At 45.9% G+C, this 13542-nt stretch overlaps 1 protein-coding gene across 2 annotated transcripts in view; it reads left to right on the forward strand.

The window, feature by feature from the left end:
- ADAM12 (ADAM metallopeptidase domain 12) overlaps positions 1 to 13542 on the forward strand; it is a 394156-nt gene that overhangs the window by 268896 nt on the left and 111718 nt on the right. For both annotated transcript variants that reach the window (XR_001917324.1, XM_018041560.1), the window contains exon 6: positions 10526 to 10706. Coding sequence is in view for 1 of the 2 variants with exons in the window: in XM_018041560.1 (XP_017897049.1) it covers positions 10526 to 10706 (181 nt within the window). In the remaining variant the exon portion in view is untranslated. The remainder of the gene's footprint in view (positions 1 to 10525; positions 10707 to 13542) is intronic.

Consider the following 13542-nt stretch of genomic DNA (forward strand, 5'->3'; position numbering starts at 1 on the left):
CCACAGCACTAGTCAACTCTATCTTTTGAAAAATAAGTTGGTTGACTATTTTTCAATAGTGTTGGGAGGCAAGAAGTATTCCTGCATTTTGTATTATAGTCAATTTCATTGTATAAAATTTAGTGCAGTAAACTTTATATTACATAATTAAAATACATACAAAACATTAAAGGAACACGGCAATGTGTGTACTTATTCAATTAGCAAATAAGCTCACATCTGAATATTTTTGTTTAATTGAATTTTTGAAACTATCTCACGCTGCCTCCCACATCTAAGACGTGCTGAGAGCCTGTTATATAGTCAAAGCTATGCTTTTCCCAGGAGTCGTGTATGGATGTGAGAGTTGGACCATAAAGAAGGCTGAGTGCCAAAAAATTGATGCTTTTGAACTGTGGTGCTGGAGAAGACTCTTGAGAGTCCCTTGGACAGCGAGGAGATCAAACCAGTTAGTGCTAAAGGAAATCAGTCCTGAATATTCATTGGAAGGACTGATGCTGAAGCTAAAGCTCCAATACTTTGACCACCTGTTGTGAAGAGCCGACTCATTAAAAAGACCCTGATGCTGGGGAAGATTGAAGGCAGGAGGAGAAGGGGACAACAGAGGATGAGATGGTTGGATGGCATCACCGACTTGATGGACATGAGTTTGAGTAAACTCCAGGAGATGGTAATGGACAGGGAAGCCTGGTGTGCTGCAGCCCATGGGGTTGCAAAGAGTCGGACACAACTGAGCGACTGAACAACCACTAAATTGAATTGATCCCTTTGAAGAAGTTGACCAGAAATCTCAGTTGAGAAAGTGAACAAAGGATCTTAGGAGGAAAGCAAGATGGAGGGAGCAAGACTGGAGCTGGGAAATGGGGCTCAGCCCTCCTGTAGGACCAGGGGTGAAGGGTTGCTGTGGGGTGAAGATGTTGCTGGGTGGCTGGCCTCCCTGGTACCTCGCAGCTGGACTTGAATGCTTGCCAATACAGGTGGATGTGGGTTCTCCAGGTCTCACAGCTCAACCCAAATGACCCAGGGCACAGTGGTCTAAGGGGCTGAAAAGTCAGGCACCTGGAGATGGCCTTGCCTGTGCTGGCCTGTCTGCTAGAAAGGCAGGGCCCTCGGCCCACCCTGGACTCTGCCTAGAACCTGGCACATTATAAATGCTCAATATATGCTGGTGGAATCAATGCACTGTCCCCAGGCCATCAGGTGGGCAGTGAAATTTAATTCTAGCCAGTCCAAAGTTTATTAAAATAAAAAATTCTTTGAAGCGTAGTAGATCATATTAAGAAAGAAATTAGATTAGAGTGGAAATGAAGTGAATTTGGCCTTGACCTCTGTTCTGTGGCCTTCTGCTCCTATAGCTTCTATTCGTCTGGGCTACACTGGCCTCCCTTCACCCCGCAGGCCACAACCATCTCTGCCCAGGGCTCTTCTGCTCCCTTCCCCTTCTTCCCATGGAGACACTCATTCTGTCATCCTGTGTAAACATCTGTGGGGGCCACAGCTGGGCTCGGAACCTGTACACACCATCTCCAAGGCTGCTCTGGTCCCCACCCTGCAGGACCCCAAGGTCAAGTCTCAATTCTCCCAGGCCCCACTCTCATTCAAAGCGTGGAAGGTCCAAATCCCAACTCCTCAATCCCCAGACAGGCTCCCTTCCTAAAGTCTTTTCCATTACAGGTCCAGCCCATCCCAGGCTCCTAAGTGGGGCGCCTGGGGGTCTCTGAATACCTCCCGCAGGGCCCCAGCCCCTGTCTGCCTCCCCCACCCCCTGCTTACAGCATCCCCCTTTCCCCATTTCCCCACTGCCACCCCCGAGCAGCCCTCCCGCCCAGGTTTTTAAATTGCCTCCCACCCACACTTCCTGCCTCCACCCTTCCCTTCTCGACCATCTTGCACATTCCAGAAGGTCGTGTTTCAAAAACACTGCTTGATCATCTAAGTCCCGCCACCCTCTGCACTCCAAACCACACAGCTCCATAAGCTGTACACATCAGAGCCTCTTTTTCACTCCCAGGCTTGTTCAACAGTGTTTCCACGGGCATTTATCCATCACCTCCTCACATGCCATCCCTACCCAGCCAGGCATCATTTTAATGTAACAAAGCCAGGGCCACGAAGTAGGTCACACAGAACCATGCAAGAAACTCAGCAGAGGGGCCCAGGGAACCATGCAGGAAGGGATGGTGGGCATGGACCTCACAGGGTCAGCCTAGAAGCCTCTGTCTGAGGGCTGCCCGGGATGGTGGAAGCCTCTGGCGGGAGATGTAGCCCTAAGGCAGCTGGCATCCTGCGGGCCAGAGGGTGGGGGTCACCAGCGGTTACAAGAGAGGGAGCCAGTGGATTTGGTCAAGGCCGGGATGGAGGTGGGGAAGGCAGAGGAAGAGGAGCCAGCAGGAACCAGGTCCAGGGGGCTGGGAGCTGGAGGTGCCTAGAAGAGTCGGCATCGTTATCGGCACGAAGCGTGTGTAGCACAGGAAGTGATGTGGCCACAGGGGCAGCCCACGGGCTACAGCCAAGTTCAGCGCCTTGCCCGTGGCTGACCACTGTCCAGGCCCCAGGCCTGCCCCCCTTCTGCAGGCCCTGCTGTCCATCCGCATGTGTCTCTCTTTCAGTCAACGCATTCTGAGCACACTCAGACCTTTGTTTCACCTGCTCTCCTGCTCCTTCAACCCCTCACTTGGTTCCCGAGCTGCCCCACATCTCCAGGTCCCCCCAGAGCTCCCTTCAAGGCCCCCCATTTCCCACAAGCCGTTTATCAACCATGCTGGGCTGCCTGCTGGCCTGTGGGCAGCTCTGAGTTGCTCTGGAATTTTGCACTTGGAAGTCAGTGGTGCCCACCCTGGCACAAGCCCTCGGTGACACAGGAGAGGGGCTGACCCTCCAGAGTGGCCAAGGACAGGGGAGCAGGCTGGGGAGCCAGGTCCAGCTGTGGGCCGTGTTCATTTCCTAGCCCTGACTTAACACAGGACCACACACTAGAGGGCTTAAAGCACCAGCAGGGTCTCCTCTTGTGGGGCCGGAAGCCAGAAGTCTGAACCAAGGTGCTGGCAGGGTTAGCTCCTTCTGCAGGCTCTGCGGGAGAATCCGTCCATGCCTGGCTCCTGGCTGTCCTCAGCGTTCCTGGGCTTGTGGCCACATCTCTGCCGTTTCTGCCTCTGTCCACATGACCTTCATCCCTGGGTCCCTGTGCTTCTCCTTTTTCCATCTCTTACGAGGACACACCTCACCGAATTTAGGTTCTACCCTAAGTCCAGAATAATCTCATCTTGAGATCCTGAAATGAATCACATTTGCAAAATTCAAGAGCCTGATGCATGGGGGCGGGGGCAGCTGAGCAATGACTACTAATGGAACAGGGTTTGCTTCGTGGGTGATGACAGTGTTCAGGGGTAGAGGGGGATGCTGTTTGTACAACTCAGTGAATATACTAAAATCCATGGAATTGCATGCTTTAGAAGAGGACGCTTAATGGTTGGTGAATTAGTTCTCAGTATAGCTGTTGTTTTTAAAAGGAGCCTGGCTCAGGGTAGCCATCAATCGTAGCTGCTATTTTTATTATTGATGTGCCAGCAAGAGGTATTCTTAAAATCTTTTATGACAGCTTGTTTTCCCTCTTTGGTCATGTCTCCCAAACCTGGTTATAAATTACATTCGAAACAGGAATCGCAGGTGAGACGTCTTTATGGGTACCACGGGAGACGGCCCAGCATTTTGCACATAGTAGGGGATAATGAGTGTTTGTTTTGATTGCACATGAGTATTTCACATGGAAATTACTTTTTGAAGTTAAGCCCAGGGACTTCCCTGGGAGCCCAGTGGTTAAGACGCTGTACTTCCCTTGCAGGTGGCACGGTTCGATCCCTGGTGGGGGAACGAAGATTCCCACATGCCATGTGGCGCAGCCAAAAAATTTAAAAAAAAAACGCCTGACGATACTAATGGGTTCACTAGTATCACTGCTGCTACCCCTGTGTTTCAAACACAGATAGGGTGGGATATTGTTTTTGCCCGTGAGCTCCTCCCATAAAGGAACTAAAATTGAATTTCATTCCAACTCATGATTGACAGCACCTTATGTGTGCACACAAGTGCGTGCTTAGTCGTGTCTGACTCTTTGCTACCCCATGCACTGTAGCCCACCAGGCTCCTCTGTAACAAGAATACTGGAGCGGCTTTCCACTTCCTACTCCAGAGGACTTCCCGATCTAGGGATCAAACCTGCGTCCCCTGTGTCTCCTACATCTGCAGGTGAATTCTTTACCACTGAGACTGCTGGGAAGTCCTGGAAGCACAGTGTTGAGCCTAAAAGTCTTTTTCCAAGAAAATTCAGTTAGCAGCTGAACATGGAAGTAGCCAGATCAATTCATATTTTTGAATCATCGTCTTATTACAGGTCATCAAAATCCACGTGCCCCTACCCTGTTTGCCTGGGAGTGGTATGAAAAATCATACTAAGAACAGCACCATTAAGCTGTGTTACTGCCTCATGCACCATTGCTTTGAAAATTAAAAACTGAATTTTAAGAAGAACAAAACTTGTCTTGAGGAAGTACAGGTCCCCTGAGTTATCACTTTGAAAGCTAACAGAATCAACTTAAAATTTTAATAGATTTCTCTTTGTTTCCACTGAAAGAGAAACAGTAAGATTCTAACATTTAAAATAAGGCTGGCTATTTTCAGAGCAGTAACTCCACTTCTCTGGCCCTTTTCCTTTTGACCTCTGCCCTCTATCAAGGTCAGCCCTGTTCTGGCCTCCACATCCCTCTTGAAACAGCACCAGAAGGAGGCAGGCAGGGGAGTGTGGGAGTTGACCACCTCAAGCTTCAGATACATGGGTCAAGATTGGGTCCCACCTGTGTCTCCAGCTACCTGTGTGGCCTTGACAGTGGGGAAAATGACCAGATGTATCCTAGGCAGGGTGCCGTGAGGGGTGGCCATCCTCACCCTCAACCGCCCCCTCTCCTCTGCTCCCCCCCATTCACTAGCTCTGACTGCCCTGGAAGGTGGCCTTACCCTCCCCATAAGGGCTGGTCCAGTGTTCCCCTCTGCCGCCTAATCCCCCCAGGGAGAAGATACCCAAACTCTTCATCTCTCCCAGACACTGGAAACGGACTTTGAAGCTTTCCCCCTCCTCTACTGGTGGGAAAAGAGCCCCACTTTCGAAGTCTGCTGGATTTAAATCCCTCACTCTGAGATACTTCCAACTCCCAAGTTTACAACGAACTACCTATGACATGCAACTTAAATCACATCTGCTTATCTAGCTTGGGGCCAGAAAGGGCTGTGAGAACATCAAATTTTAAATCTCAGAAACCCTGAATCCTTGAATTTTGTGTCCACTGTGGTTTCCAGCAATCTCTAGAGCTAAGTGATTAATTATACACAAGACAGGCCAAAGCAATTATTTAATTAAGACGTATTCTAGGCTGCCAATGGTTTGCAGCAGAGGGAAAGACTTCACCCCAGTTTCTCAACATCTGGCCCTTGGATGACTTAAAAGATAAAAGGAGATACCAGAACAATTTTATGACTGAATAACAATTTCTAGAAATTTTCCATTAAGTAGAAAAACTTCTTCAGTCATATGCTTCTTATGAGTAGAACTTGGTGACATGTTTTACTGTAAGTTTTCAGCTTATTGAAATCTAATGCAAAATAGAAAATGTTGCAATACAAGATGAGACGTTGGTGTCATTTTCTTTTTGGGGCTGGAAAGTCAGTTTTCTAGCCAATCTCTCTTTTCCCTCCAAGTGTATTATTCATTTTCCACTTTGTCCTGGCCTCTTTTTTAAAAGACCTTTTTCTTAATTGAGGCTTTTACAAAATCAACTTTAATAAACAGAAATCTCCTACTACCCATTCTTAACTTAGGAATCTAAGTTTTAGTTCACAAAGAACTTTTCAAAGAAAAAAAAACATACAAGCCTCCCAAGAGTTGATGGCCAGAGCCATGCCTCTATGCTGTTTTGAGATTCCTGAAGACACTAGTTGGAGGGGGTGGGGGAGTATAAGAGAACGCTCTGTGCAAGGGCTTTCTGTCGATCTGTGGGATTCGAAATAAGCTGAAACATCCTCAGTGACTCCAGAGCACTGGTTCCCCATCTCTGAGCAGCTATGCCGCCAGTGTTGGTAACATACAGCTTCACTCCCCAATGGTTCCCAAGTGCCTCGTGTGCCCCAGTGCCATCGTTTCAGCGAGGCTGGGATCATCCTGAGCATGACTGTGCTGTTCCTTCCGCTGCTTTTGAGACTTCACAAAACCAGGACCTGTGGAGTAAGCCAGTTGAATAATAATGAACTGATCAGTGTGTGTGGGTTTACCAGTTGTGTTCAAAATAAATATTTGCCTTATTCGTTCCTTCTCCTTTTATGCCATTTGAGTAGGAATACAGTCATTCCATTAAAATATAAGAATGATTAAATGGTCACTTGTAAGTAGGTTATCACTAAGTGCAGGATGACTGAATGGCTGAACAAACGAAGGAGAAATCGTGGAAGATATTTTCCAATCTCTTTCCTTTGGGAACAAGCTCAGATTATCTGAAGGAAACTCATGGAGCACCTGACTTTTTCAGCTGTTACTTAAAGACTAAGCTATTTCTCAAATCCTTGGGTTGAGGCTACATAAATCATCGGTGAGAACTGGCTCCCGAAACCTGGAGTCCATGGATCTCATCCATGGTTTTGAATCTTCTTAAGTTTTCTGCAAAATATTATGTATCTATGTATGTGTGAATTCTCCTGGGGAGCGTATAAGGAGATTCATGTCTCAAAAAAGGTTGAGAGGCAGTGTGTTTTAAGTGTCTATTTACAATCAGATGAATTTTGCATGAAAATTGTGTTCCTTTGTGATTGTGGTCAACTTGATTGGTGACGGAAGTTGCTAGATGTGTGGGAACTCTCGGAGCTGCCAGTTTATTGTTACCCAAATTTCCATTTCTCCAAAGAAAAGCTAATGTCAACATCAGGAAGAGCCTGTTTAAAGAATTTCCTGTTCCACATTGGAAAAGAGAAAGATAAAAGCCAACCTGTAGGCTGATGCTTCCCTATCACTTGAAGGAAGCTGACATGGCTCATTTCCAGGAAGTAAGGCAATGGCACCCCACTCCAGTACTCTTGCCTGGAAAATCCCATGGGTGGAGGAGCCTGGTAGGCTGCAGTCCATGGGGTCGCTAAGAGTCGGACACAACCGAGCAACTTCACTTTCACTTTTCACTATCATGCATTGGAGAAGGAAATAGCAACCCACTCCAGTGTTCTTGCCTCGAGAATCCCAGGAATGGTGGAGCCTGATGGCCTGCCATCTATGGGGTCGCACAGAGTCAGACATGACTGAAGCGACTTAGCAGCAGTAGCAGCAGCAGGACACAGCCTTAGTGACAGTTTTTCTTTTCTTGGGCTCCAAGATCACTGCAGAAGATAACTGCAGCCATGAAATTAGAAGATGTTTGCTCCTTGGAAGAAAAGCTATGACAAACCTAGACCATGTATTAAAAAGCAGAGATATCACTTTGCCAATAAGGTCCCCATAGTCCAGTAGTCATGTACAGATATGTAAGTTGGACCATAGAGAAGGCTGAGCACTGAAGAGCTGATACTTCCAAACTGTGGTGCTGGTGAAGACTCTTGAGAGCCCCTTGGACAACAAGGAAATCAAACCAGTCAATCCTAGAGGAAAGCAACCTTAAATATTCATTAGAAGGACTGACAGTGAAGCTGAAGCTCCAATAATTTGTCCACTTGATGTGAACAGCTGACTCATTGGAAAAGACCCTAATGCTGGGAAAGATTAAAGATTGAAAGTAAAAGGAGAAGAGGGCGGCAGAGGATGAGGTGGTTGGATAGCATCACCAATTCAATGGACATGAACTTGAGCAAACTCTAGGAGATAGTGAGGGACAGGGAGGCCTGGCATGCTGCAGTCCTTGCGGTCACAAAGACATGACTTAGTGACTGAACAACAGCAAGGACACGGCCTTAGCTCTGTCCTTCTCCAGAAGGTCAGACATGCCTTGGGGTCCATGAGCTTCTGTCTCTGCGAGTTAAAATATTTAGCATATGTGTCTATCTTTTAAAAGAATTTATGCTTTTAGAGGCCTCCTTGGTGGTCCAGTAGTTAAGACTCTGTGCTGTCACTGCAGGGGGCTCAGGTTCAATCCCTGGTCAGAGAACTAAGATACTGCACAGCCCAAATAAATAAATAAAGTAAAATAATTTTAAAAAAAGAATTTTTATTCCCAAATGTAAATGTTAGCACAAAGGGTTCTTTCTTCATTATTGTCACTCCAAAAGAAGCATAGTTATCTTATTAGTGCTATGTTCCATACCACAGAGCGACAGATGTCCAGGATGGGGAGAGACACATGAACAAAGCACAGGACCTTCCTGAAATGGTCAGCCTTTGAATGGGTACATTAACAGAAGCTTCATCCTTGGCGCTGCCCTTGTCAGTAACAAAGCGCTGCTGCTATGCAAGCCCTGCCACGCAGCCGCGAAGTGGCAGAGCTGGAGCTCAAGCCAGATCAGTGGATTCGAAGGCCTCCTCCTTGGCCTCGGTGCTGAGACACTCTTCAGGCCTCTAGAGAGCTGTATACCTTTAGCCCAAACAGACCCAGATGCAGACCTCAGCTCTTCGGGGAACGGTTCTGTTGCTTTGTGCACTTACGTTAAAATTGGTTCCTTTATTCACACATTGCCCACAAATTAAATAAGCAAAATACCCAAGAAAGCATCCTTTTAAAATTCTTTCTTTCACTGAAGTATAGTTGGCTTACAGTGTTGCATTTGTTTCTTGTGTCCAGCAAAGTGATTCCATTTTATGTGTATAACAGACTCTTTTCCATTAGAGGTTATTGCAAGATAATGAATATAGTTCCCTCTGTTATACAGTAGGACCTAGTTGTTATCGATACTCTATATAGTAGTTTGTATCTGTTCATCTCAAACTGCTAATTTATTCCTCTCCCTCCTTTGGTAACCATGTGTGTTAGTTACTCAGTCATGTCCAACTCTACAATCCCATGAACTGCAGCCCACCAGGCTCCTCTGTCTATGAAATTCTCCAAGCAAGAATACTAGAGTGGAAATCTGCAAGCAATAAATGCTGGAGAGGGTGTGGAGAAAAGGGAACCCTCCTACACTGTTGGTGGGAATGCAAACTAGTACAACCACTATGGAAAACAGTGTGGAGATTCCTTTTAAAATTGCAAATAGAACTGCCTTATGACCCAGCAATCCCACTGCTGGGCATACACACTGAGGAAACCAGAATTGAAAGAGACACATGTACCCAATGTTCATCACAGCACTGTTTATAATAGCCAGGACATGGAAACAACCTAGATGTCCATCAGCAGATGAATGGATAAGAAAGCTGTGGTACATATACACAATGGAGTATTACTCAGCCGTTAAAAAGAATACATTTGAATCAGTTCTGATGAGATGGATGAAACTGGAGCTGATTATACAGAGTGAAGTAAGCCAGAAAGAAAAACACCAATACAGTATACTAACACATATATATGGAATTTATAAAGATGGGAATGATGACCCTGTATGCAAGACAGCAAAAAAGACACGGATGTGTATAGCGAACTTTTGGACTCAGAGGGAGAGGGTGGGATAATTTGGGAGAATGGCATTGAAACATGTATACTATCATGTAAGAATCGAATCGCCAGTCTATGTCCGATGCAAGATACAGCATGCTTGGGGCTGGTGCATGGGGATGACCCAGAGGGAGGTTGTGGGGAGGGAGGTGGGAGGGGGGTTCATGTTTGGGAACACATGTACACCCGTGGTGGATTCATGTCAATGTATGGCAAAACCAATACAGTATTGTAAAGTAAAGTAAAAATAAAAATTTTTTAAGTAAAAAATAAAAATAAAAAAAGAATACTAGAGTGGGCAGCCATTCCCTTCTCCAAAGGATCTTCCCAACCAAGGAATTGAATTGAAGTCTCCTACATTACAGACAAATTCCTTACTATCTGAGCTACCAGGAAAGCCCAACAATAAGTTTAAAAAAAAAAAAGCATAAGTTTATATTCAACCTTATATCAGAATCCTTTCAACTACTTAGGAAATTTTGTTGGTCAGATTGAATAATTCAGATGTAGGAATTTTCCTCAAAAAAATAAATAAATAAATATTTCCCTTCTGAATCTTGTCTGCTAATTTAGATCTAATTACTCACTAAGCAGATGAAACATCTTTTGTCTCAACTCTTCTCAGCAATGTATCCTCGAGAAGTAAAAAACAAATGAAAGGCATAATGACTAAACACAGTCTATTCTTTACCATAAAATATTTGAAACGAAAAACTTCTCAGACTTGTCTTTCAAAATATTTGCCAAAATAAGTCAAAGCAAGCATATGGCACAGAAATGCCCTTTCCAGTTCAGACCCAGGAATATAAATAAATTTGTATTTCTTTTTTTATTCTGTCATTAAGAACTGGGTTTTAACCATAAACAAGAAGCTGCCCTTAAAAGTTATGTAATTTTTCTTCTTTCTTTTTCAACAGGGGACTCATTACATTTGAAAATAACACCTATATTTTGGAGCCAATGAAAAATGCAACCAACAGATACAAATTCTTCCCAGTGGAAAACTTGCCGGGCACCTGGGGATCATGTGGATCAAATACATCGGGCCTCACTCTGCATGACAGGCTCCCACTGGCCTCCCAGACCCACACAAGAAGGGTAGGAGGAAACCCTACATTACATCTCTGGAGACGGTGGGGGGAGGCGCGGGGGCTCCAACTAGGGACACCCACTGCTAGGCCATCTGGAGAAATTCAACCATTTGTGTCTGAGGGTTGGAGTCACCCACTTTATCTAGAGGTGGTTGATATGAGATAGGCAGAATATAATCAGATACTGAAAACTCCATCATTGTATTGCAAACGTCAGGGTCAGACTCACTGACCTGTGCTGGGTAGAGCTGGGCTCAGAGGACTCAAAATCACCCTTCACTGTCTCCAGTGATAACCTTCTGGGCTTGGCCCAGAAGTCTGCCCCACCATTATACCCCTCCGTGGTACGCAGGACTGGACCAGATCCTCCGCACCCTTGGGCAGCCCTCCTTCTACGGGAGGAGAAAGACAATACGGAGGTTTCTCCACGGCCAGTCTGTTTAATATTAGGGTCTTCTTTAGAACCGGGGAAGAATTTCCTGCCATTGCCCACTCGCCTGCCCTGGGTGAGCTAGGTCTTGGTCCAGCAGTGTGGCTGAAAATGTGTGATGTTTACCCCTAGTCCAGACACCATGGGGCATCTGGGCGTCCCACTTCTCCCCCTAGATGTCTGCTCTCTGGCCACCCAGCCCTGGGTCTGCACATCACAGGTCTTCCCTTCTGCGGCAGGACTGGAGACAGAGGTTGCCCAAGGGAGTTAAGAGCGCAATCTGCCTCCGGGCTAAGAGGTCACCGCTGGTGCAGCACCAGGGAACCTCCACCCTGAATGGCTGCCTGACCCTTTTACATCAGTGACACAGGGGCTCCGCAGACCACAACCGAACTCACAAAAAGGAGTAAGGGTAGCCCCGTCTGGCTAGAGGCCCCGAATTCCAAGGAGCACAACCCGATAGGAAGCTATCCGTGATTTACTGATTTCTCTTCTCTGTCTTTCCCCTTCCTCTGTTGACAAGAAATCCAGAATTCTTTCATGTGATGTCACTTGTGCTTACATTTGATAAGCACAACTTAACAATTAACACTCTCTCTCCCCTGACTTTGGCAGGTTTTCAGAGTTCCACATCTTACCTGACTTTGAGGGTTATACTGCTTACCACTCAAAGCTTTATGAAAATTGTGCCTCTTTGTATTCCTAATCATTTTTCTCCAAACAGTAAATGTTATCCTAAACAATTTCTCCCTCTTAAAACTTCCCTGTTAGCTGTGGCTAGATGGTGTTCCCCTAACCTGCTCTTAACTGAACCACTTCAGGACTTTTCATTTTAATTTTGCATTCATTCTGTCCGTTCTGATTCTGCCCATGTGACCCTAACTTCCTCTCTTTGTTAATATACTCCCAAGGGTTTCTACAGCCGGTGCTTGCAGCCTCGTTTTTCCTTTTTCTTCCCCATCACCCTGTGTCAGGCACTATGGCTGACCTTGACATTGACACTCAGCGGGGGAGTGAAGATCTCAACCTCCAGGAACAGGGCTTGACAAGTACCCGCATCACCACCAGCAGCAGCTCCAGAGAATCTTCCTTCTCCTCCCCCCACCCCTTTTAGAGGGACAGAGTTAAGAGATGGAGTCATAGAGACCAGCCTCTGTGCTCCCAGAGCATGTTTGCTTTACCTTTCAAATGCTCTCGCCTTTGATTCCAGACCTCAGATAAGATGGGATGGGACCGTAGCCTTCACAGTCATAAAAAAAATAGAATATTTGCATTTTGTTTCTGAGGCGCCTTGCTTTGAGTACCTCACTGAACACGCGTTATCCACCTTGTGAGATTTATAACTTGACGGTTTAAACGGCACTCGGATATGTTTGCCATTTCATTTAGAAGTGCATGCCTGGTTGGTCCTGGCCAGCCATATTTTAATTCTTTAACTAAGTTTACAGCTCCCTAGGCCTGTGATTGGCACAGTAATTTCCAGTCATTTTAACTTGTAGAGAGATGGAGAAAACCGAAATAACCATGGTGGTTTGTTAATAAAGCATATGGAAGCATAAATGAACCTTTAAATCAAAAGGCGGGGCTATCATACGCACTTAGACGCCACTCGCGGTGTTTCTGTCTGGAAAACACTGTGCTTGTTTTTACGGAAGGGAACATGTCTTTGACAGAAAGCACATCTGTATCATGAAAACAATACCAAAAATAATTTTCAAATAAGTGGAATATGTGAGAATTGGAATTGTATACGAGACCATTTGGTAAACATGAAAGGAAAGTACTCGAGTTCCGTGCCGCTTGCCTGCCAGAATTAACACTTCCTTTATCTTATACTCAAAAATCGATGTAACTTTGGCTAACTCCTCTGGTTTATGCACTGCAGCAAATGCATTTGCGTTTTCCTAGCACTTTTCTGCCCCTACTAAATGTTAACTATTGCAAAGACTGGCTTGCAGGCTGAGATTTTTCTGCAGATGTGTGCTTTTTTCTTCAAGGAGCAGCGGGAATAAATCTGCACTTGGGGTATGCACCGGCTGTAATATCAGCTTGAGCTATTGTCTGTCATTTTTACGAGGCTTTCTGTTAGATTTTAATGAGAACCCAAGTTGCTTCCGGAAGGGTGCCTACAGTCAGGGGCCTTCCTTGCCAGTTCCATCCTCTGCAGGTTTTTAACGCCCCACCCACAGAGCCCCGGCCACTCAGCCCTCCTGGGACTTCGCCCTCCCCCTCCGCCAGCTGGTCATTCAAAAATGCAAACGAATTTTAACACAAGCCTCAGCAGTCTCTAAGGAAGGTGAAGGCTGTAAATCTGCTACTGGAGCAAATCACAGAATACATCCTGAAGGCAGATGTAAATTATTGTTGAATTATCCTCCCTGGGGATTATCTGTGCTATTGTTCCCCTCCACTA

The sequence above is a fragment of the Capra hircus genome, chromosome 26 (assembly GCF_001704415.2).
Source record: "Capra hircus breed San Clemente chromosome 26, ASM170441v1, whole genome shotgun sequence".
Lineage (NCBI taxonomy): Eukaryota > Metazoa > Chordata > Mammalia > Artiodactyla > Bovidae > Capra > Capra hircus.